This window comes from Mobula birostris, chromosome 9 (assembly GCF_030028105.1).
Source record: "Mobula birostris isolate sMobBir1 chromosome 9, sMobBir1.hap1, whole genome shotgun sequence".
Lineage (NCBI taxonomy): Eukaryota > Metazoa > Chordata > Chondrichthyes > Myliobatiformes > Myliobatidae > Mobula > Mobula birostris.
This window is the reverse complement of record NC_092378.1, coordinates 84176060-84200647: the sequence shown is the minus strand read 5'-3', so window position 1 is coordinate 84200647 and position 24588 is coordinate 84176060. Positions and strand designations below refer to the sequence as shown.

The 24588-nt window shown below is 45.9% G+C and overlaps 1 protein-coding gene across 2 annotated transcripts in view; it reads left to right on the top strand.

The window, feature by feature from the left end:
* Positions 1 to 24588, top strand: part of LOC140202856 (protein kinase C beta type) — a 379624-nt gene that overhangs the window by 242861 nt on the left and 112175 nt on the right. For both annotated transcript variants that reach the window (XM_072268323.1, XM_072268322.1), the window contains exons 6-7: positions 23272 to 23428; positions 24154 to 24288. In XM_072268323.1, coding sequence (XP_072124424.1) covers positions 23272 to 23428; positions 24154 to 24288 — 292 coding nt within the window. The remainder of the gene's footprint in view (positions 1 to 23271; positions 23429 to 24153; positions 24289 to 24588) is intronic.

Genomic DNA, 24588 nt, shown 5'->3' with positions numbered 1-24588 from the left:
AGATCATTTGTATTCACTCCCCATTCAGGCTGGGGGTGACTGCCTTCAGATGCCATGTGCAATCTTTCTCAGTCTGAAATGCCATCTAAGTTGTGGAAATTGCTGTCTCTGCTTTAACTTAAATCCCTCCCCATCTATTTTCCCCAATGTCTTTTCTGTTCTATGCTATTAAACTAATCATCTATCTTCAGTAACCAGTCTTCATTACAGAGTACCATCACCATCACACTAGCATGCTATTCACGGGTTTCTGCTACTTTCTCGGTGTCTTCTGCCTTGGCATTTCGTGTGGGTATGTTTTCATCATCAGTGGTCAGGTCTGGTGTGGCCGGCTGGTGTTCCTTTCTTAGTTTCTCTATAATTACATGGTTATTGGGTACACTTGATCCCCTGCTCTGTCTGTGGGAGCAACAAGAGGGTGAGTCATATGCTTTAACCTGAGTCCAGTGTTTCCACTGGCTGCCTCGCTGAGTCTGTACACAGACACAAGTGTCACTTGTAAAAACTACAATCAGTGGTCCTATCCACCTGGGGACAAACCCTGGCCTTTCCAGCAGCACCCTCACCATGATTTGGTCACCAGGCTGTGGAAGGACTATCTCTTTTCCCTCTGGCTCTCTCTGATCAGCAATTTGCTGCTATTGTTTCGCTCGGTCCTTCAACACTTTTAAGTTGGTTACAAGGGCTTCTTACACACTATGTCATTCTATCCCTGTAAGCCCCAGGCTATTACCCCATAAGGGAGTCGTATTGTTCACCCCGTCAATAATTCATAGGGGCTGAGACCCAACATGCATTTTGGGGCTGCACACAATCCCATCATGATTCCTGATAATACATCAACCCAGGTCTTCCCATCTCAGCCATAGCTTTGGTAAAGGTGTTCTTGATTGTTCAGTTCATCCTTTCTACCATCCCTGAACTATGAGGATGGTAGGGTACATGGAATCGTTGTCAAATCCCTAGCAGTCAGCACATTTCCTTTGTCACTTCCCCTGTCAAATGTGCTCCCTGATCTGAGTCCACCTGAATTGTGATTCCTCACCTTAGGAGGAATTCCTGAGCTAGAGTCCGTGCAGCGGTGAAGTCCCTTGTTGGGAAAGCCTCTACCCCCTATAATTACTTGACACTAGCTTTTTGGTAGGGGCCCCGTGAAATCCATCTGGATGTTTTCCCAGGGTCCCCTCAGCCATGGCTGATCTGCTAGCTTTCTGCCCTTACCAGGGTTATGCTGGGCACAAATGATACAACAGTGGCAGAATTTCTCAACATCCCCGCCCATCCTTGGCCACCACCAGACCTGTTGGAGAGTCATGAATATGTTCTGCCTCCCCTGATGCATCACCCCATGATAAACTTCTGTAGTATGTGCTTAATGCATGGTGGTGCCACGACTCCTTCCTCCCCATGTGTCCAACTCCCATTTGATCCCTCCTTTGTCCGCCATTTCTCCTTCTCTTCTCCACCTCTTCATATAATTTTACTAAACTGGCTTCCTGCACACTTGCAATTTCAGTTGCCTCTTGTTCCTCTGCTGCCTTCTTCACACCGATGTCTGCCCACTCATTGCCTTCCTGATCCGTACTCTCCCCTTTCTGGTGAGCTTTTAGTTTAATTACTGCCCCCTCATCTTGCAGTATCTCTGAAACACTGGCTAAATTACCTGCTTCAGCTTCTGAAGCGATTAGTAGATCGCTTGTTGTAAACGTGTGGGCTGGGAGGGCATTAGATTCAGCTTTTCCAAAGTCTACACCATGGCTTTATGAAAAATAGCTAGACATTGTGGAATCCCTGGGAGAATCAGGCCCATGTACAAACGTATATTGCTGCCCACCCAAGGTAAAGGTGAATTGGTCATTGGACTCAAGTGCTAAGGGGAGCCCCCAATATCCATTAGTGATATCCAGGACTGGAAAAACTTCATGTTCTGGAGACAGGCCATTCAGCATTATTGCATGGCTCGCCACTATGGGTTGCAATCTTGGCATGGTCATAAGAGCGGTATAGCCTGTTGTTAATGGATATGATCCACTGGGCTTTACTGGTCAGAGTTAGTGGTTGCCACAGTCTCTCTGAGTATCCCCATGTGTTTTAGTTCCTTCACTTGACCCTCGACAGCAGTCAGTGCATCAGTTTTTATAGGGTACTGCTTATGGGGTTTATACAGCCTATTTTAACCGGGTTTATCTTTACTCAACACCGTCTTGCTTGTGTCTAGCCCTCACTGCTGGGAACTGCTGACAAAGTAACCCATAGACACCATCCTGGCTCCAGTCTCTGGTGAACGGGACAGCTGCAACTGTGCTAGCCAGGTTGTGTATTCTGTTAGTTGTACTTATCTTCTGCCCCTGACTCGTCCGTGTTATTTCTCCTTTTCCCGAATCTATAACAGTTCCTGCTTCCCTTAGGGTGTCTATTCCAAGGATAGTACCCTCGATATTTGGACGTACCCAGAAATACACTGGGAGCTGCACTCCCCCGATTTCAAGTATTTGCAACTTGCTTCTTTCTGCTTTCACTGTTTTCCCTCCTACACCTCGAATATAAACAGCCTGTCCGGTTGTTGGCAAGAGTAGATCAGCTATCGATACTGATGCCCCTGTGTCCACTAACAAATTGCATTGTTGTCTCCCTAACAATACTGTTGTGTACATCCGCGGGTCACCAGCGCTGGCAGTGGGGGCCGCCGCCACATTTTTTTCTGACCAAACACGACTTTTTCCGGTAAAGTTATCTTTACCAGATCTATGATCTGATCGACAGTCAGACTGGGCACCGATGGGGTGAGAGATTGTGTGCCTACTGTGAGGTTCACCTGTTTTTCTTTCCTCTTTTTTGTTTCCAACCATGTCTCAATAGGCCGCACCTGTAGCACATCAATACCTTTACCCTCCCATGTCTATTCCAGCAATTCCTTGCTTCGTTCCCTGGTCACCAGCAAACAAAACAAACTGTCTGGGAAATCACAGCAGCTGCATTCACTATAGCCACTTCACGATTTCTCTTGCACTTTCACTGACTCACGAAACTATCGCAGAGTAGGTCGGCCTCACCGTTATGCCTAAATCTAAAACTTCCTGGTGGGCTGAGCACAGGCCTTCCTTCAGCATTTTCAGGAAGACTTGGTCGTCTCTCCCTGGATTATCCAATTCGGAATACTGCTCGCGCTGGAAATTTAGGTTCTGCATAATCCATGGCTGTCTCATCAGCTTTTTGAATCACTGCCATTATTGTCCCCCAGTTACTCTCACCTCCCCCCAGTCACTGCCTCACTTCCCCTTGAAAAGAACGATATCTTTCTTCATTGCTGGCGTTCCTGCACCTCCTGGCCCATCCTGTCCCACGTATTCCTCGGGCACTTCGCTTTTACGAACACGTGTATATGTTTAGGGTGCATCTGGTGAATTTCAACCATTTTATGGAGCTCTCGCCAGAATTCCAAATTCCCACATGTGACTTTAAGTGAGGGCAACTCAGACAAAATGCTCTGTTTCTCCTTGGGAGTGAAGGGCTTATGAATGGTCGTAATCATTGTCAAGGGCTGGCTTGGATCATCAGGGTTCTCAACCTGACGTTGCTTGATCTCAATAGGTGCCATCCCGACAGATATATCTGGGTAAAACCTCTCCCTGAAATATCTCCACACTAATTCCCACACTATGCAAAATGTAAAAGATGGGTACCAGTTAAATAGCGCATACTTTAAAACCACAGAGTATGTACTCCGCACTCTGCCACTTTTGAGCACCTGAACTCATGATACCTGCTGTATTCCTTTGCATCACACTTGCAAAATGTATACACTAAAATGCAGCTTCCTGAACAAATAAATACACCCCCACTCTGGTGCCCGAACTGCCGGTAACCATCTTTCGCAGTTAGTGGCTCCATCTCACCAAGTTAACACGCAAAGTTTCCTCAGTTACATAAACACACATGAACGCGCACAGCACTTTTATATCTACCAGTTCAGCTCTCCGCTTTCATGATACCTCATGTTCCCGTGTACCATCGACCCGAACAGATCCAAGTATGAGTGCTATTTTAGAAAATACTCACTCCCTTAGACTGCTAAGATCGCTGGCCAGATAATGGGTCACGAAGGTATCCCACTCCTGACACCAAATGTTGTTGCGTGAATGAAATCATTGGACAGAATTACTGGTAGATACAAAGCAGCTTCTTTATTCGACAAAACAAGGTAGAGCAGGCATCATATGGAGACACTTTCAGTGGAAAAATCTCGCTGGCCCAACATGAGGCTCAATATTTTATGTGATAAACATGGAAGGACAACTCCATATTTACAATGTACAGACAATGCTTTCTTTCAAACCACGTACAACCTCCACACTTCCTGATTCACATCCACACCACCGACATCCAAATGAATTTTAATCAGCATTCTCTGGACTGGGATTCACAGCGTTTAGGAACCCACTGTTCAGAGCTGCACTCCAAATTGAATGCACAATACAGTTTCAGGTGTGAAAACTGGTGGCCAAAGTCAATGCTAAATATTTATGTCCTAAACCCAAAACTCAGTCTAACAAATGATGAGTTGTGCTGAAGGACCCGTTTTTGTGTTGTACAACTGATTCAATGTAGTTACATCTCAAGGACTGCAGCTCAGCAGCACCTTCCCAAGGAGAGTTGTGGATGGGCAGTGAAGTGCTAACTCTGCCAGTGAATAACATTTAAAAAAAACAATAACCAAGTTCCATATCCTCCCCAGCCACCACAGTTACCACTGTGACCCCAGTTACACTTGGTAGGATATGTCAGGCAGGACATGACATTTACATAAACAACAGGAATTCTGCAGATGCTGGAAATTCAAGCAACACACATCAAAGTTGCTGGTGAACGCAGCAGGCCAGGCAGCATCTCTAGGAAGAGGTACAGTCGACGTTTCAGGCCGAGACCCTTCGTCAGGACTAACTGAAGGAAGAGTTAGTAAGAGATTTGAAAGTGGGAGGGAGAGGGGGAGATCTAAAATGATAGGAGGAGGGGGAGGGGTGGAGCCAAGAGCTGGACAGGTGATTGGCAAAGGGGATATGAGAGGATCATGGGACAGGAGGCCCGGGGAGAAAGACAAGGGGGGGGGACCAGAGGAGGGGCAAGGGGTATAGTCAGAGGGACAGAGGGAGAAAAAGGAGAGTGAGAGAAAGAATGTGTGTGTAAAAATAAATAACGGATGGGGTACAAGGGGGAGGTGGGGCATTAGATGAAGCCACACTCAGGACGGAGGAGCAACACCTTATATTCCATCTGGGTAGCCTCCAAACTGATGGCATGAACATTGACTTCTCTAACTTAGGCTAATGCTCCACTTCCCCCTCATACTCCATCCGTTATTTATTTTTACACACACATTCTTTCTCTCACTCTCCTTTTTCTCCCTCTGACTATACCCCTTGCCCAACTCTAGGCCCCCCCCGCTTGTCTTTCTCCCAGGGCCTCCTGTCCCATGATCCTCTCATATCCCCTTTGCCAATCACCTGTCCAGCTCTTGGCTCCATCCCTCCCCCTCCTGTCTTCTCCTATCATTTTGGATCTCCCACTTTCAAATCTTTTACTAACTCTTCCTTAAGTTAGTCCTGATGAAGAGTCTCGGCCTGAAACATCGACTGTACCTCTTCCTAGAGATGCTGCCTGGCCTGCTGCGTCCACCAGCAACTTTGATGACATTTACATAACCGACTCCCAAAGTGCTCTGAGCTCTGGCTGGAGAAATGATTACCAGATGGGGAGAGGAGATTTATGGATGTGCACACAGCCTTGATATGGGAAAATAGGAATGGTATCTGCCCATGACAGTAGCATTGGGCCTGGTAGTGAACCTTGGGGGTGTTGTGCATTAGAGGCCCATAGAGGCTCTGTGGGAGCAACAGGGAGAACACAGCACTTCACAATCTGTACAGTCTGTAAGAGCACTAGGGAGAACACAGCACTTCACAAAGTGTACAGTCTATAGGAGCATCAGGGAGAACACAGCACTTCACGAACTGTAGAGTCTGTGGGAGCACCAGGGAGAGTTATTGGTTTACATGTTGCCCTCACCAAGCACCTCAGATCCTAGAGAACAGGAGTAAGTCATCTTGGAGATTGAGGGTATACTTCTGAAGAGAATTGGCACCATCTTGTGGAGCAAGTTGATTAATACAACTGAGTCCTTGCTGATGCTGTGTTGATACTTCTAGATCATTTCATTGGAACTTTAGATGAAAAAGTGCAATGATTTTAACACCCTAAATATGTCCCTTACAGACCCAATGTCAGAATTACAGAACAATGCAAATTAGACTCAAATCCACAAGAAGAGTTTGATTATTTGAAGAGGTAAAAGAATGATGATCACTAACAGCCTGTGCTGTGAACAGTTCCTTCATTTCATCTCCTTCTTGCTCTGTCTCACCCTCTTCATCTTACCCCTTTTCTCTGATATTCAGTCTTTATTGCACTCCTAACTCCCTCTCATTATTACCCCCTTCCCCTTACCACCTATTCCTACCCCTTCCCACCTTCCATTTTCCCTCTTCACCCCTCTCCCTTCCCCCTTCCCACTCGCCATCTTTCCACCCTATTCCTCCCCTCTCTCCCACTTCTCCCTCACTTCCTCTTCTTTGCCCCCCATTGCCACCTCTTCATCGCCCTCTTCACCTCTCTTCCCTTCTCCCCCCTTATTTCTCTTTTTCCATCCCCGCTCTTCCCTCCCCTTCAATCTCCTCTCTACAGCCCTTCTACCCCATGCCCTGTTCCCCTCTCCCCATCCCCACCTCTTTCCCTCTACCCCCTTTCCCTCGTCACCTGCTCTTGCCACCATCACACCTCTCCCCTGTTATCTCTCCTCTCTCCCAGCTCTTACTTCTGCTCTACTCCCCCACTTTTCCACCGCCTCTTGCCTCCTCTCACTCCCCCATTTCCCTGTCATCCTTCTTCTGCCTTTCATGTCTCTTCTCTCCACTTTACCCCTTCTTAGACCCCTCTTCACCAACTTCCTAGCCTCCCTCCCTCCTTCCCTCACCTCTGCCTCACACCTTTTACTCCCACTTCTCCTTCACTCCATACGCCCCTCACCACTGCTGTCCACACAAATCCATCTACTCCCCCTGCTCTTCCCCCTCCCCTCTTCCCCTTCCCCATCTCCCCTCTTCCCCTTTCCATAAGACCATAAGACATAGGAGCAGAAGTCGGCCATTTGGCCCATCGAGTCTGCTCTGCCATTTTATCATGAGCTGATCCATTCTCCCATTTAGTCCCACTCCCCTGCCTTCTCACCATAACCTTTGATGCCCTGGCTACTCAGATACGTATCAATCTCTGCCTTAAATACACACAATGACTTGGCCTCCACTGCTGCCTGTGGCAACAAATTCCATAGATTCGCCACCCTCTGACTAAAAAAATTCTTTGCATTTCTGTTCTGAATGGGCTCCCTTCAATCCTTAAGTCATGCCCTCTCATACTAGACTCCCCCATCATGGGAAACAACTTTGCCACATCCACTCTGTCCATGCCTTTCAACATTTGAAATGTTTCTAATACAGTCCAAGAGCGGACAAACGTTCCTCTTATGTTAACCCTCTCATTCCCGGAATCATTCTAGTGAATCTTCTGTGTACCCTCTCCAATGTCAGCACATTCTTTCTTAAATAAGGAGACCAAAACTGCCCACAGTACACCAAGTGAGGTCTCACCAGCACCTTACAGAGCCTCAACATCACATCCCTGCTCCTATACTCTATTCCTCTAGAAATGAATGCCAACATTGCATTTGCCTTCTTCACCACCAACTCATCCTGGAGGTTAACCTTAAGGGTATCCTGTACGAGGGCTCGCAAGTCCCATTGCATCTCAGAACTTTGAATTCTTTCCTCATTTAAATAATAGTCTGTCCGTTTATTTCTGCTGCCAAAGTGCATAACCATACACTTTCCAACATTGTATTTCATTTGCCACTTCTTTGCCCATTCTTCCAATCTATCCAAGTCTCTCTGCAGACTCTCCGTTTCCTCAGCACTACCGGCCCCTCCACCTATCTTCGTATCATCAGCAAACTTAGCCACAAAGCCATCTATTCCATAATCCAAATCGTTGATGTACGATGTAAAAAGAAGCGGCCCCAACACAGACCCTTGTGGAACACCACTGGTAACCGGCAGCCAACCAGAAGAGGATCCCTTTATTCCCACTCTCTGTTTCCTGCCAATCAGCCAACTCTCTACCCATGCACGTAACTTGCCCGTAATTCCATGGGCTTTTATCTTGTTAAGTAGCCTCATGTGTGGCACCTTGTCAAAGGCCTTCTGAAAATCCAAATACACAACATCCACTGCGTCTCCCTTGACTAGCTTACTTGTAATTTCCTCAAAAAATTGTAATAGGTTTGTCAGGCAGGATTTTCCTTTAACGAATCCATGCTGAGTTCTGCCTATCTTGTCATATGCCTCCAGGTACTCTGTAACCTCATCCTTGACAATCGACTCCAACAGCTCCCCAGCCACCTATGTCAAGCTAACAGGTCTATAATTTCCTTTTTGCTTCCTTGCCCCTTTCAAACCCCATTTCCAGAAAAGTTGGGATATTTTCCAAAATGCAATAAAAACAAAAATCTGTGATATGTTAATTCACATGAACCTTTATTTAACTGACAGAAGTACAAAGAAAAGATTTTCAATAGTCTTACTGACCAACTTAATTGTATTTTGTAAATATACACAAATTTAGAATTTGATGGCTGCAACACACTCAACAAAAGTTGGGACAGAGTTAAAATAAGATTGAAAAGTGCACGGAATATTCAAGTAACACCGGTTTGGAAGACTCCACATTAAGCAGGCTAATTGGTAGGCTAAGAAACCGTCATGCTACTGTGACAATTATAGCCACCTGGGCTCGGGAGTACTTCGGAAAACCATTGTCACTCAACACAGTCCGTCGCTGCATCCAGAAATGCAGCTTGAAACTGTATTACACAAGGAGGAAGCCATACATCAACTCTATGCAGAAATGGGGGCGAGTTCTCTGGACCCGAGCTCATCTCAGTTGGACTGAAAGACTGTGGAACCGTGTGCTGTGGTCAGATGAGTCCACATTTCAGCTAGTTTTCGGAAAAAACGGGCGTCGAGTTCTCCGTGCCAAAGATGGAAAACGACCATCCAGATTGTTATCAGCGAAAGGTGCAAAAGCCAGCATCTGTGATGGTATGGGGGTGCATCAGTGCCCACGGCATGGGTGAGTTGCATATATGTGAAAGTACCATTGACTCTGAAAATGAATGGCGCATCATTAAGAGGAGAATCAGACAACGGAGACCACGGACTGTTGAGCAGCTGAAGTCTTATATCATGCAAGAATGGACAAAGTTTCCAATTGCAAATCTACTACAATTAGTATCCTCAGTTCCAAAATGATTAAAAAGTGTTATTAAAAGGAAAGGTGATGTAACACAATGGTAAACATGCCTCTGTCCCAACTTTTGTTGAGTGTGTTGCAGCCATCAAATTCTAAATTTGTGTATGTTTACAAAATACAATTAAGTTGGTCAGTAAAACTATTGAAAATCTTTTCTTTGTACTATTGTCAGTTAAGTAAAGGTTCACGTGAATTAACATATCACAGATAGTTGTTTTTATTGCATTTTGGAAAATATCCCAACTCTTCTGGAAATGGGGTTTGTAAATAGCGGAGTGACATTTGCAATCTTCCAATCCTCCGGAACCATGCCAGAATCTATTGACTTTGGAAAGATCATCGTTAATGCCTCTGCAATCTCCACAGCTACTTCCTTCAGAACACGAGGGTGCATTCCATCTGGTCCGGGAGATTTATCTACCTTTCGACTATTAAGCTTCCTGAGTACTTTCTCTGTTGTAATTGTGACTGCGCACACTTCTCTTCCCTGCCACCCTTCAGTGTCCATTATACTGCTGATGTCTTCCTCAGTGAAAACTGATGCAAAATACTCATTCAGTTCCTCCGCTATCTCCTTATCTCCCATTACAATTTCTTCAGCATCATTTTCTATGGGTCCTATATCTACTCTCACCTGTCTTTTACTCTTTCTATACTTGAAAAAGCTTTTAGTATCCTCTTTGATATTATTTGCTAGCTTCCTTTCATAGTTAATCTTTTCCCTGTTAAAGACCTTCTTAGTTTCCTTTTGTAAGCTTTTAAAAACTTCCCAATCCTCTGTGTTCCCACTAGTTTTTGCTTCCTTGTATGCCCTCTCCTTTGCTTTAACTTTGGCTTTGACTTCTCTTGTCAACCATGGTTGCATCCTTTTTCCATTCGAATTTTTTTTCTTTTTTGGAATATACCTGTCTTGCACTTTCCTAACTTCGCGCATAAATTCCAGCCACTGCTGCTCTGCCCTCTTTCCCGCCAGTGTCCCTTTCCAGTCAACTTTGGCCAGTTCCTCTCTCATGCCACTGTAATTTCCTTTACTCCACTGAAATACCATCACATCAGATTTCGGCTTCTCTTTTTCAAATTTCACAGTGAACTCAATCATGTTATGATCATTGCCTCCTAAGGATTCCTTCACCTCAATCTCTCTAATCACCTCCGGTTCATTACACAATACCCAATCCAGTACAGCCGATTCCCTAGTGGGCTCAACAACAAGCTGTTCTAAAAAGCCATCTCGCAGACATTCTATCAATTCTCTCTCTTGAGCTCCAGTGCCGACCTGATTTTCCCAATCCACTCGCATGTTAAAATCCCCCACAATTATCATAACACTGCCCTTCTAGTTTTATCATAAAACTAGAATGGTTAGGGGGTGGGAATCAAATTAAAGAGGCTAGGCGAGAGGAGGTTAGTTCACAACAGGGGGATGGGAACCAGTGCAGAGAGACAGAGGGGTGTAAAATGAGGGTAGAAGCAGAAAGTAGTAAGGTGAAAAGTAAAAGTGGCAGGCCGACAAATCCAGGGCAGGCATCAAAAAGGGCCACTTTTCAACATAATTGTATAAGGGCTAAGAGAGTTGTAAAAGCGCGCCTGAAGGCTTTGTGTGTCAATGCAAGGAGCATTCGTAACAAGGTGGATGAATTAAAAGTGCAGTTTGTTATTAATGAATATGATATAGTTGGGATCACAGAGACATGGCTCCAGGGTGACCAAGGATGGGAGCTCAACATTCAGGGATATTCAATATTCAGGAGGGATAGACATGAAAGAAAAGGAGATGGGGTGGCGTTGCTAGTTGGAGAGGAGATTAACGCAATAGAAAGGAAGGACGTAAGCCGGGAAGATGTGGAATCGATATGGGTAGAGCTGCATAACACTAAGGAGCAGAAAACGCTGGTGGGAGTTGTGTACAGGCCACCTAACAGTAGTAGTGAGGTTGGGGATGGTATTAAACAGGAAATTAGAAATGTGTGCAATAAAGGAACAGCAGTTATAATGGGTGACTTCAATCTACATGTAGATTGGGTGAACCAAATTGGTCAGGGTGCTGAGGAAGAGGATTTCTTGGAATGTATGCGGGATGGTTTTTTGAACCAACATGTTGAGGAACCAACTAGAGAGCAGGCTATTCTAGACTGGCTATTGAACAATGAGGAAGGGTTAATTAGCAATCTTGTCATGAGAGGCCCATTGGGTAAGAGTGACCATAATATGGTGGAATTCTTCATTAAGATGGAGAGTACATAGTTAATTCAGAAACAAAGGTTCTGAACTTAAAAGAGGTAACTTTGAAGGTATGAGATGTGAATTAGCTAAGATAGACGGACAAATGACACTTAAAGGGTTGATGGTGGATATGCAATGGCAAGCATTTAAAGATCGCATGGATGAACTACAACAATTGTTCATCCCAGTTTGGCAAAAGAATAAATCAAGGAAGGTAGTGCACCCGTGGCTGACAAGGAAAATTAGGGATAGTATCAATTCCAAAGAAGAAGCATACAAATTAGCCAGAAAAAGTGGCTCACCTGAGGACTGGGAGAAATTCAGAGTTCAGCAGAGGAGGACAAAGGGCTTAATTAGGAAGGGGAAAAAAGATTATGAGAGAAAACTGGCAGGGAACATAAAAACTGACTGTAAAAGCTTTTATAGATATGTGAAAAGAAAAAGATTGGTTAAGACAAATGTAGGTCCCCTACAGACAGAAACAGGTGAATTGATTATGGGGAGCAAGGACATGGCAGACCAATTGAATAATTACTTTGGTTCTGTCTTCACTAAGGAGGACATAAATAATCTTCCGGAAATAGTAGGGGACAGAGGGTCCAGTGAGATGGAGGAACTGAAGGAAATACATATTAGTAGGGAAGTGGTGTCAGGTAAATTGAAAGGATTAAAAGCAGATAAATCCCCAGGGCCAGATGGTCTGCATCCCAGAGTGCTTAAGGAAGTAGCCCAAGAAATAGTGGATGCATTAGTGATAATTTTTCAAAACTATTTAGATTTTGGACTAGTTCCTGAGGATTGGAGGGTGGCTAATGTAACCCCACTTTTTAAAAAAGGAGGGAGAGAGAAATCAGGGAATTATCGACCGGTTAGCCTAACATTGGTGGTGGGGAAACTGCTAGAGTCAGTTGTCAAAGATGTGATAACAGCACATTTGGAAAGCGGTGAAATCATCGGACAAAGTTAGCATGGATTTGTGAAAGGAAAATCATGTCTGACGAATCTCATAGAATTTTTTAAGGATGTAACTAGTAGAGTGGATAGGGGAGAACCAGTGGATGTGGTATACTTGGATTTTCAAGAGGCTTTTGACAAGGTCTCACACAGGAGATTAATGTGCAAACTTAAAGCACACGGTATTGGGGGTAAGGTATTGATGTGGATAGAGAATTGGTTGGCAGACAGGAAGCAAAGAGTGGGAATAAATGGGACCTTTTCAGAATGGCAGGCAGTGACTAGTGGGGTACCGCAAGGCTCAGTGCTGGGACCCCAGTTGTTTACAATATATATTAGTGACTTGGATGAGGGAATTAAATGCAGCACCTCCAAGTTTGCGGATGATACGAAGCTTGGCGGCAGTGTTATCTGTGAGGAGGATGCTAAAAGGATGCAGGGTGACTTGGATAGGTTAGGTGAGTGGGCAAATTCATGGCAGATGCAATTTAATGTGGATAAATGTGAAGTTATCCACTTTGGTGGCAAAAACAGGAAAACAGATTATTATCTGAATGGTGGCCGATTAGGAAAAGGGGAGGTGCAACGAGACCTGGGTGTCATTATACACCAGTCATTGAAAGTGGGCATGCAGGTACAGCAGGTGGTGAAAAAGGCGAATGGTATGCTGGCATTTATAGCAAGAGGATTCGAGTACAGGAGCAGGGAGGTACTACTGCAGTTGTACAAGGCCTTGGTGAGACCACACCTGGAGTATTGTGTGCAGTTTTGGCCCCCTAATCTGAGGAAAGACATCCTTGCCTTAGAGGGAGTACAAAGAAGGTTCACCAGATTGATTCCTGGGATGGCAGGACTTTCATATGATGAAAGACTGGATGAACTAGGCTTATACTCGTTGGAATTTAGAAGATTGAGGAGGGATCTGATTGAAACGCATAAAATCCTAAAGGGATTGGACAGGCTAGATGCAGGAAGATTGTTCCCGATGCTGGGGAAGTCCAGAACGAGGGGTCACAGTTTGAGGATAAAGGGGAAGCCTTTTAGGACTGAGATTAGGAAAAACTTCTTCACACAGAGAGTGGTGAATCTGTGGAATTCTCTGCCACAGGAAACAGTTGAGACCAGTTCATTGGCTATGAACTGCCAGGATATTGGTCCCCTTCGGGTTCAGGTGTAACCTGTCCATTTTGAACAGGTCGTACTTCCCCCAGAGGAGATCCCAATTATCCAAGAATCTGAAGCCCTGCCCCTTGCACCAGTCTCTCAGCCATGCTTTCATCTGCCTGATCCTACTATTCTTACCCTCGCTTGCACATGGCACAGGTAGCAATCCCGAGGTTACTACCCTGGAGGTCCTGCTTCTCAGCTTCCTTCCTAACTCCCAGAAATCTCTCTTCAGGACCTCCTCCTTTGTCATATCTATGTCATTGGTACCAACATGTACCAAGACAACTGGCTGCTCACCCTCCCCCTTCAGAATATTCTGGACCCGATCCGAGACATCCCATACCCTGGCACCTGAGAGGCAACACACCATGGGGGTGTCTCTATCAGGCTCACAGAATCTCCTGTCCATTCCCCTGACTATGTAATCCCCTATGACTACCGCATTCCTCTTCTCCCTCCTTCCCTCCTGCACAACAGCGCCAGGCTCAGTGCCAGAGACCTTGTCACTGTGGGCGTCCCCTGTCAGGTCATCCCTCTCAACGGCATCTAGAACAAGATAATACAGATACAAAATTCCCTAAAAGTGGCGTAACAGGTAGATAGGGTCGTAAAGAGAGCTTTTGGTACATTGGCCTTTATTAATCAAAGTATTGAGTATAAGAGCTGGAATGTTATGATGAGGTTGTATAAGGCATTGGTGAGGCCGAATCTGGAGTATTGTGTTCAGTTTTGGTCACCAAATTACAGGAAGGATATAAATAAGGTTGAAAGAGTGCAGAGAAGGTTTACAAGGATGTTGCCGGGACTTGAGAAACTCAGTTACAGAGAAAGGTTGAATAGGTTAGGACTTTATTCCCTGGAGCATAGAAGAATGAGGGGAGATTTGATAGAGGTATATAAAATTATGATGGTTATAGATAGAGTGAATGCAAGCAGGCTTTTTCCACTGAGGCATGGGGAGAAAAAAACCAGAGGACATGGGTTTAGGGTGAGGGGGGAAAAGTTTAAAGGGAACATTAGCGGGGGCTTCTTCACACAGAGAGTGGTGGGAGTATGGAATGAGCTGCCAGATGAGGTGGGAAATGCGGGTTCTTTTTTAACATTTAAGAATAAATTGGACAGATACATGGAGGGATATGGTCCGTGTGCAGGTCAGTGGGACTAGGCAGAAAATGGTTCGGCACAGCCAAGAAGGGCCAAAAGGTCTGTTTCTGTGCTGTGGTTTCTATGGTTTCTAAGATATTTGTGGCTGAAGGGGACAGCCACAGGTGTGCTCTCCACTATCTGGGCATTTCCCTTCCCTCTCTTGACAGCAACTCAGTTTTCTGATCTGGATGACTACCTCCCTGTAGCTCCTGTCTATCACCTCTTCACTTTCCCGGATAAGCAATAGGTCATCAAGCTGCAGCTCCAGATCCCTAACACTGTCTCTGAGGAGCTGCATCTCGGTGCACCTGGCACAGATGTGGCCATTAGGGAGGCTGGAGGTCTTCCAGGATTCCCACATCTGACACCCTGAACAAAGCACTAACCCTGCAGGCGTGCTATCTAATTCTACAGGAATGAAACAGGAAAAATAAGTCTACTCACCCACCTACCTCGCCAAACAGACGGACTTTTTAAACCGTTAGCTGTAAGTGCCCTGCTGTTCCTGTCTGTCCGGGCCGATTCGTGAAGGTTGGTGGGGTGGGGAAGAAAAGAAGAGTTGGTGCTTCGCTCTCGCCTCTTCCTGTTTACCGCCGAAGCCCGTTGAAGCCAAAGCCCTACACTCTGCTACCACTCACTCCGCTGCCTGCTCCGACAGCTGCCCGCTGTATAGGGTGGTCTCCTTTTTAAACTCTCTTGTTATGTCACGCACCTGCACAGTCTCGTCCTTCTTGCACTCGAGGAAGTTTTTAATAAAACTGCATTCCTTCAGAATTCAGCTCCCATGCTGCTCTGTAGTCCCGATCCCCTCTCTGCCCCTTTCCCCCCTCCCCTCCTCTCCTTTCTCCTCTTCCCCTTTCCCTTCCTCAACTCCCCATTTCCTCCTCTCTCCCTCCTCCCCTTTGATCTCCTCCCCTCTTCTCCCTTTTCTCACTCTCTACCCACCCTCTAATGCTTCCCCTTCTCTCTTTCCTCTTTTTTCCACTTCCCTCTCCCCTATCCCCGATCTCCACCCTCTCTCCTCCTTCCACCCTTTCTCCCACTCCCTTTTTCCCCCTCTCTCCCTCTCCCCCTCTCACCCTCTCTCCATCCCTTCCTCCTCTCCCCATCTCACCCTCTCTCCCCTTCCTACTCTCCGTCTTCTCTGCTTGCTCATCCACCTTCCACCTCTGCTCCTCCCTCCGCTTCTGCACCCTCTTCTACACCCTGCCCTGTCCCACTCTCCTCCTTCCTCCAATGGTCCCCAACCTCTCCCCCTCACCTCCTCACTCCCCCATCTTCATTCCCCCTTACCTTCTCCTCCCCCTTCCCCACTCTTTTCCTCTCTTCCCCCTTTTCCCTCTTTCCCTCCTTCTCCCCCCTGCTCTCCCCTCTCTCCCTTCTATCCCCTCCCCCTCTCTCCCCCCCTCCCCCCTCTCTCCCCCCTCTCTCCCCCCCTCTCCCCCCCTCTCCCCCCCTCTCCCCCTCTCCCCCCTCTCCTTCCCCCCTCTCCTCCTCTTCCTTTCTTTCTTCTCTCTCTCTCCTCTGGCCCTTCCCTCCCCCCATTAGCCTCTCCTCCTTCTCCGCCCACTCATCCCACCCTTTCACCCGTGCTCCTCCCTCCCCTTCTACAGCCTCTCTACAAACCCTCTCTTCTACCCCCGCCTGTCCCACTCTCCCCCTTCCTCCAATTGTCCCCTATTTCTTCCCCTCATCCTCTCTCTCCCCCTTTACCCTCCCTTCCGCTCTCCACCACCAGCCCACCTCCTGCTCTTCCCCCCAGTTTCTACTGCTGTCACTCTATACACAGAATGGGTTGTTCTTTGCTGTGGAGGTTTGGCGGAGGACAGTGGTTCATACAGGATCCCAGCACAGCAGCACACAGTGGAGTGGTGAATGTGTAAGCTGCAGGGGCTGAGTATGTGCTACTGGAACTGGAAGAGTGAGAATGTACAATGAATCAGAAGGACACCAGTGTGGTGCTTGGTACAAAAGTGTAAGGCCTCCCCACCCTATCTATATCCTCATATACTCCGTCCCAAAGTGGCTGTATGTTGTCGACCAATACCTGTTGGCAGGAAGGTTGCCTGCTCCAGGGAACTACATCTGCATGAAGTGCATCCAGCTGCAGCTCCTTGAAGACTGTGTTAGGGATCTGGAGCAGCAGTGGGACGGCCTTCGGCTTGTACAGGAGAGCAAGGAGATAATCGATCAGAGTTACAGGGAAGTAGCCACCCCTAAGTTGCAGGAGGCGAGTAGCTGGGTGACTGTCAGGACAAATGGAAATTTGAAGAGGCAGTTAGCACAGAGCACCGCTGTGACCATGTTACTGGCACTGAGCATGGAAAAGAGGGAGAAGAGGGGAGCAGTAGTGACAGGGGACACAATAATCAGGGGAACAGACAGGAGATTCTGTGGATGTAAACAGGACAACTGGATGGTATGTTGCCTCCCGGTTGCCAGGATCATAGATGTCTTGGATAGAACCCTCAACATTTTGGAGAGGAAGGGAGAGCAGCCAGATGTCTTGGTACATATTAGTGCCAGTGACATAGGAAGGAAAAGCAAAGATATCCTGGAAAGAGAATTTAGAGAACTAGGCAGAAAGCTAAGAAGCAGGACCTCCTGGGTAGTAATTTCTGGATTGCCACCTGCCCCGTGCGGCAGAAACAGGATGATCTGGCAGACTAGGGGGAATGCCATACTAGATCTAGTACTAAATAATGAACTGAGTCAGGTTACAGATCTCTCAGTGGGTGAACATCTGGGGGACAGTGACCACCGCTCCTTGGCCTTTAGCATTATCATGGAAAAGGATAGAATCAAAGAGGACAGGAAAATTTTCAATTGGGGAAGGGCAAATTAGAAGGCTATAAGGCTAGAACTTGCGGGTGTGAATTGGGTTGATGTTTTTGCAGGGAAATGTACTATGGACATGTGGTCGATGTTTAGAGATCTCTTGCAGGAGGTTAGGGATAAATTTGTCCTAGTGAGGAAGATAAAGAATGGTAGGGTGAAGGAACCATGGGTGACAAGTGAGGTGCAAAATCTAGTCAGGTGGAAGAAGGCAGCATACAGGAGGTTTAGGAAGCAAGGATCAGATGGGTCTATTGAGGAATATAGGGAAGCAAGAAAAGAGCTTAAGAAGGGGCTGAGAAGAGCAAGAAGGGGGCATGAGAAGTCCTTGGCGAGTAGGGTAAAGGAAAACTCCAAGGCATTCTTCAATTATGTGAAGAACAAAAGGATGACAGGAGTGAAGGTAGGACCGATTAGAGATAAAGGTGGGAAGATGTGCCTGGAGGCTGTGGAAGTGAGTGAGGTCCTCAATGAATACTTCTCTTCGGTATTCACCAATGAGAGGGAGCTTGATGATGGCGAGGACAATATGAGTCAGGGTGATGTTCTGGAGCATGTTGATATTAAGGGAGAGGAGGTGTTGGAGTTGTTAAAATATATTAGGACGGATAAGTCCTCAGGGCCTGATGGAATATTCCCCAGGCTGCTCCACGAGGCAAGGGAAGAGATTGCTGAGCCTTTGGCTAAGATCCTTATGTCCTCGTTGTCCATGGGAATGGTACCGGAGGATTGGAGGGAGGCGAATGTTGTCCCCTTGTTCAAAAAAGGTAGTAGGGATAGTTTGGGTAATTATAGACCAGTGAGCCTTACGTCTGAGGTGGGAAAGCTGTTGGAAAAGATTCTTCGAAATAGGATCTATGGGCATTTAGAGACTCATGGTCTGATCAGGGACAGTCAGCTTGGCTTTGTGAAGGGCAGATAATGTCTAACAAGCCTGATAGAGTTCTTTGAGGAGGTGACCAGGCATATAGATGAGGGTAGTGCAGTGGATGTGATCTATATGGATTTTAGTAAGGCATTTAACAAGGTTCCACACGGTAGGCTTATTCAGAAAGTCAGAAGGCATGGGATCCAGGGAAGTTCGGCCAGGCGGATTCAGAATTGGCTTGCCTGCAGAAGGCAGAGGGTGGTGGTGGAGGGAGTACATTCAGATTGGAGGATTGTGACTAGTGGTGTCCCACAAGGATCTGTTCTGGGACCTCTACTTTTCATGATTTTTATTAACGACCTGGATGTGCAGTAGAATGGTGGGTTGGCAAGTTTGCAGACGACACAAAGGTTGGTGGTTTTGTAGATAGTGTAGAGGATTGCCGAAGATTGCAGAGAGACATTGATAGGATGCAGAAGTGGGCTGAGAAGTGGCAGATGGAGTTCAACCCGGAGAAGTGTGAGGTGGTACACTTTGGAAGGACAAACTCCAAGGCAGAGTACAAAGTAAATGGCAGGATACTTGGTAGCGTGGAGGAGCAGAGGGATCTGGGGGTACATGTCCACAGATCCCTGAAAGTTGCCTCACAGGTGGATAGGGTAGTTAAGAAAGCTTATGGGGTGTTAGTTTTCATAAGTTGAGGGTTAGAGTTTAAGAGTCGTAATGTAATGATGCAGCTCTGTAAAACTTTGGTTAGGCCACACTTGGAGTACTGTGTCCAGTTCTGGTCGCCTGACTATAGGAAGGATGTGGAAGCATTGGAAAGGGTACAGAAGAGATTTACCAGGTTGCTACCTGGTTTAGAGAGTATGCATTATGATCAGAGATTAATGGAGCTAGGGCTTTACTCTTTGGAGAAAAGGAGGATGAGAGGAGACATGATAGAGGTGTACAAGATAATAAGAGGAATAGATAGAGTGGATAGCCAGTGCCTCTTCCCCAGGGCACCACTGCTCAATACAAGAGGACATGGCTTTAAGGTAAGGTGTGGGAAGTTCAAGGGGGATATTAGAGGAAGGTTTTTTACTCAGAGAGTGGTTGGTGTGTGGAATGCACTATCTGAGTCAGTGGTGGAGGCAGGTACACTAGTGAAGTTTAAGAGACTACTAGACAGGTATATGGAGGAATTTAAGGTGGGAGGTTATATGGGAGGCAGGGTTTGAGGGTCGGCACAACATTGTGGGCTGAAGGGCTGTACTATTCTATTAATGTGTGGCTGAGAAGCTGGTGCAGCAGGCAGGGCTTCAGATTCTTGGATCACTGGGATCTCTTCTGGGGGAGCTATGATCTATTCAAAAGTGATGGGTTTCACCTGAACCAATATTCTCGTGAGCAGGTTTGTTAGAGCTGTTGGGGATGTTTTAAACTAATTTGGCAGGAGGATGGGAACCAGAATGAAGGGACACAGGATAGGATGGATGGTGAAAAAGCAAAGATAGAGTGCAGTCAGACTGTCAGGAAGGGCAAGCAGATGATAGGACAAAATAACACCCATCAAGGTGAGAACCAGTGCATTAGGGATGCAAAATCAAAAAGGGTGGCAAATACAGTACTAAAAGTGTTATATCTTAATTCACGAAGTATAAGAAATAAGGTGGATGATCTTGTTGCACTTTTACAGATTGTCAAGTATGTTGTTGTGGGCATCACTGAATCATGGCGGAAGGATGGTTGTAGTTGGGAGCTGAATGTTCTAGGTTGTACGTTGTATTGTAGAGATAGGAAGGTACGCAGAGGGATTGGCGTGGCTCTGCTGGTAAAGAATGGCATCAAATCAGTAGAAGGTTGTGACATAGGATCAGAAGATGCTGAATCCTTGTGGGTTAAGTTAAAAAACTGCAAAGGTAAAATGACCCTGATGGCAATTATATACAGGCCTCCCAACAGTAGTGAGGATGTGGACCACAGATTACAATGGAAATTAGAAAAGGCGTGCCAAAAGTGCAATGTTATGATAGTCATGTCGATTGGGAAAATCAAGTTGGTAATGGATCTCAAGAGAGTTAGTTTGTTGAACATCTATGAGGTAGATGGCTTTGAAAGCAGTTTGTCGTTGAGCCTACTTAGGGGATCAGCTATACTGGATTGGATGCTATGTAATAAACCGGAGATGATTAGGGAGCTTAAGGTAAAGTAATCTTTAGGAGGCAGTGATCACAATATGATTGAGTTCAACTTGAAACTTGATGGGGAAAAAGTAAAATCTGATGTAGCAGTATTTCAGTGGAGTAAAGGAAATTACAGTGGTACGAGAGGGAGTTGGCCAAAGTAAATCGGAAGGAGATGCTGGCAGGGGTGACAGCAGAGCAGCAATGATGTGAGTTTCTAGGTAAAATGAGGGAGTGCAGGATAGATGTATTCCAAAAACAAAGAAATAATAAAATGGCAAAATAGTACAACCATGGCTGACAAGGGAAGTCAAAGCTAATGTAAAAACAAAAGAGAGGGCATACAACAAAGCAAAAATTAGTAGCAAGACAGAGGATTGGGAAGCTTTTAAAACCCTACAGAAAGCAACTAAAAGAACCATTAGGAGGGAGAAAAATGAAATATGAAAGCAAGTTGGCAAACAATATCAAAGTGGATAGTAAAAGCTTTTTAGGTATGTAAAAATAAAAGAGAGATGAGAGTGGATATAGATCCACTAGAAAATGAGGCCAGATAAATAATAATGGGGAGACAAGCAGATGGCAGATGAACTAAGTGTGTATTTTGCATCAGTCTTCACTGTGGAAGATACTAGCAGTGCACCAGCTGTTGAAGGGTGTGAGGAAAGAGAAGTGAGTACAATTACCATTCCAAGAGAGAAGGTGCTCAAAAAGCTGAAAGACCTAAGAGTACATAAGTCACCCAGGCCAGATGAACTGCACGCTAGGGTTCTGAAAAATGTTGCAGTAGAGATTGTGGAACCATTAGTAATGATCTTTCAAAAATCATTGGACGACTATGGCATGAGGACTGGAAAATTGCAAATTACTCTTTAAGAAAGGAGGAAGACAGTAGAAAGGAAATTTTAGACCAGTTTGCCTGACCTTAATTGTTGGGAAGATGTTGAAGTCAATTGTTAAGGATGAGGTTATGAAGTACTTGGTGACACAGGACAAGATAGGACAAAGAGCCCTTGGCATTACAGGAAAGTTACTGGCATGGTTAGAGCATTGGCTGTTTGGTAGGAGGCAGCGAGTGGAAATAAAAGGATCCTTTTCTGGTTGGCTGCCAGTAACCAGTGGTGTTCCACAGGGGTCTGTGTTGAGAATGCTTATTTTTATGTTGTATGTCAGTGATTTAGATGATGGAATAGATGGCTTTGTTGCCAAGTTTGCAAAGGATACTAAGATTGGTGGTGGGGCAGGTAGTGTTGAGGAAACAGGTAAGCTGCAGAAGGACTTAGATTAAGAGAATGGGCAAGAAAATGGCAAATGAAATACAATGTTGGAAAATGCATGGCCATGCACTTTGGTAGTAGAAATAAAAGTGCAGACTATTTTCTAAATGGGGAGAAAATCCAAAAATCTGAGATTCAAAGGGACTTGGGAGTCCTTGTACAGAACAACCTAAAGTTTAACTTGCAGGTAGAGTCGGTGGTGCGGAAGACAAATGCAATGTTAGCATTCATTTCAAGAGGTCTAGAATACAAGAACAGGGATGTGATGCTGAGGCTTTATAAGGCACTGGTGAGGCCCCACCTTGACTATTGTTAACAGTTTTGGGCTCCTCATCTAAGAAAAAATGTGCTGACATTGGAGAGGGTTCAGAGGAAGTTTACAAGGATGATTCTGAGAATGAAAAGGGTTATCATACGAGGAACATTTGATAGCTGTGAGTCTGTACTTGCTGAAATTCAGAAGGATGAGGGGGAATCTCATTCAAGCCTTTCGAATGTTGAAAGGCCTGGACATGGTAGATGTGCAAAGGATGTTTCCCCTGGTAGGGGAGTCTAGGACAAGAGGGCACAGCCTCAGGATAGAGGGGCATCCATTTAAAACAGAGAAGTGGAGAAATTTATTTAGCCAGATGGCGGTGAACTTGTGGAATTTATTATCACAGGCAGCTGTGGAGGCCAGGTCATTGGGTGTATTTAAGGCAGAGTTCTTGATTGGACATAGCATCAAAGGTTATGGAGAGTGGGCTGAGGAAGGGAAAAAAGGGATCAGCCATGACTGAATGATGGAGCAGACTCGACAGGCTAAATGGCTTAATTCTGCTCTTATGTCTTATGGTCTTATGATCAGGCAGCATGGTGTGTGGGGGTAACCGAATCAGTGCTGGGATGGTGACTGTAGGCAGGTAGTATGTCCCACACATGCTACCTGATCCCAGTCTGTCCCTAAGGGTGGGAAAAGCAGGTGCACGAGTGATAGGGATGGGGTGAAGAGGGATTGGGCTATAGTCTGGGGTAGGTGGAGAGTTCAGGGGTAGGGTTGGAGTTGGGGTGCATTAGTGAAGAGGGTGTGGTTAAAGTAGGATTGGATAGGAGAGAAAATGGGGCGGTTGAAGATCATGGGTCAGCTGGGTATTGGATGATATATCTTGTCTATGATTGTGTAGTACTGCACCTTGTGCGCTAAGTCCACATCTGTTTGCTTTGTGTCTTTGTGCAGTGAAAGAAGCCCGGAACCTTGTACCGATGGACCCCAATGGCCTCTCTGACCCCTACGTGAAGTTGAAGCTGATTCCTGACCCAAAGAGTGAGAGCAAGCAGAAAACCAGGACCATTAAGTGTTCCCTCAACCCAACCTGGAATGAGAGCTTCACATTGTAAGGGCAAATCATATACAAACTGTTAGACAACCTGGAGTTGACTGTATGAGCATGGGTGATGTTAGGGCTGTAGGTTAGCAGGAGCTGATAGTGTGTGTGAATGTATGTTATCTCATTCCCAGATTAATATTTGGGACAACAAAGAGTCTGTTGGAGGAACTCAGCAGATTGAGCAACATCTGTTAAACCAGGGTTTCAACCTGAAAGGTCAACCTGAATTCTATCCCTTCACCACATGCAATGCATTGCTGTGGATTCTCAGATCTGCAGACCCCCTTGTCTCCAGATAAATATTTACCTGACTCCATGTTCCATAAAGTAGTCATTATTGATAAATCAGCCTGATTTGAATGCTCTCTCTCTTCACTAATATATACTACAGGTATCGTGTGTGTATCTTCAACAGGCAGCAGCTGGGAGCACATACACATGGGAACACTGATCCCTTCCACTTTCTCTACAAGTAGAACATTCCTTCAGTTGCCTGTCGAAGCCCCGAATGTGACTGTGGCAGCAGTTGTGATGCCTGCCTCAAGAACACTAAGAGGTGGACCAATCCCACCAAAAACAAACTGCGCCTCGCTGAGGGGCACTTGTTCTTCGTGTTGTGGGAAACAGACTTTCTCCCACACACTTGCCCTGGTTATTACAATGATCCTTCCTGTGACCCCAGCCCCACTTGATTCCTAACTCTTGGTCTTCGTGTAATGTTCCCTCAACAGCAATCTAAAGGACTCAGACAAGGACCGCAGGCTGTCTATTGGAATATGGGACTGGGATCTAACCAGCAGAAATGATTTCATGGGATCACTGTCTTTTGGCATCTCAGAGCTGCAGAAAGCGGGAGTCAATGGCTGGTAAGTGGAGGATGCTCCTGTCTCTCTTGAACTGAAGGATTTCAAAGCCATGTCTGCTCGTGTGGTCAATTTCTGTCGTATGGGATGATCCTGATCAGGTCTCCAAACACTTAAATGTCCAGTGTGTCCATTCCATTGTGGCGCAGCACCTTATGATCTCTCATTCAAACGTGCTTCAGAGACTGGGAGCCACTCGACCAGGATAGTGGCCGCAGCTCCATTTGCCTGCCTTTGTTCAGTTTCCATGGTGCCATACAGACTTAACATTGTTGTGCTCCAGAGCTGTGTGAAGATAACTGT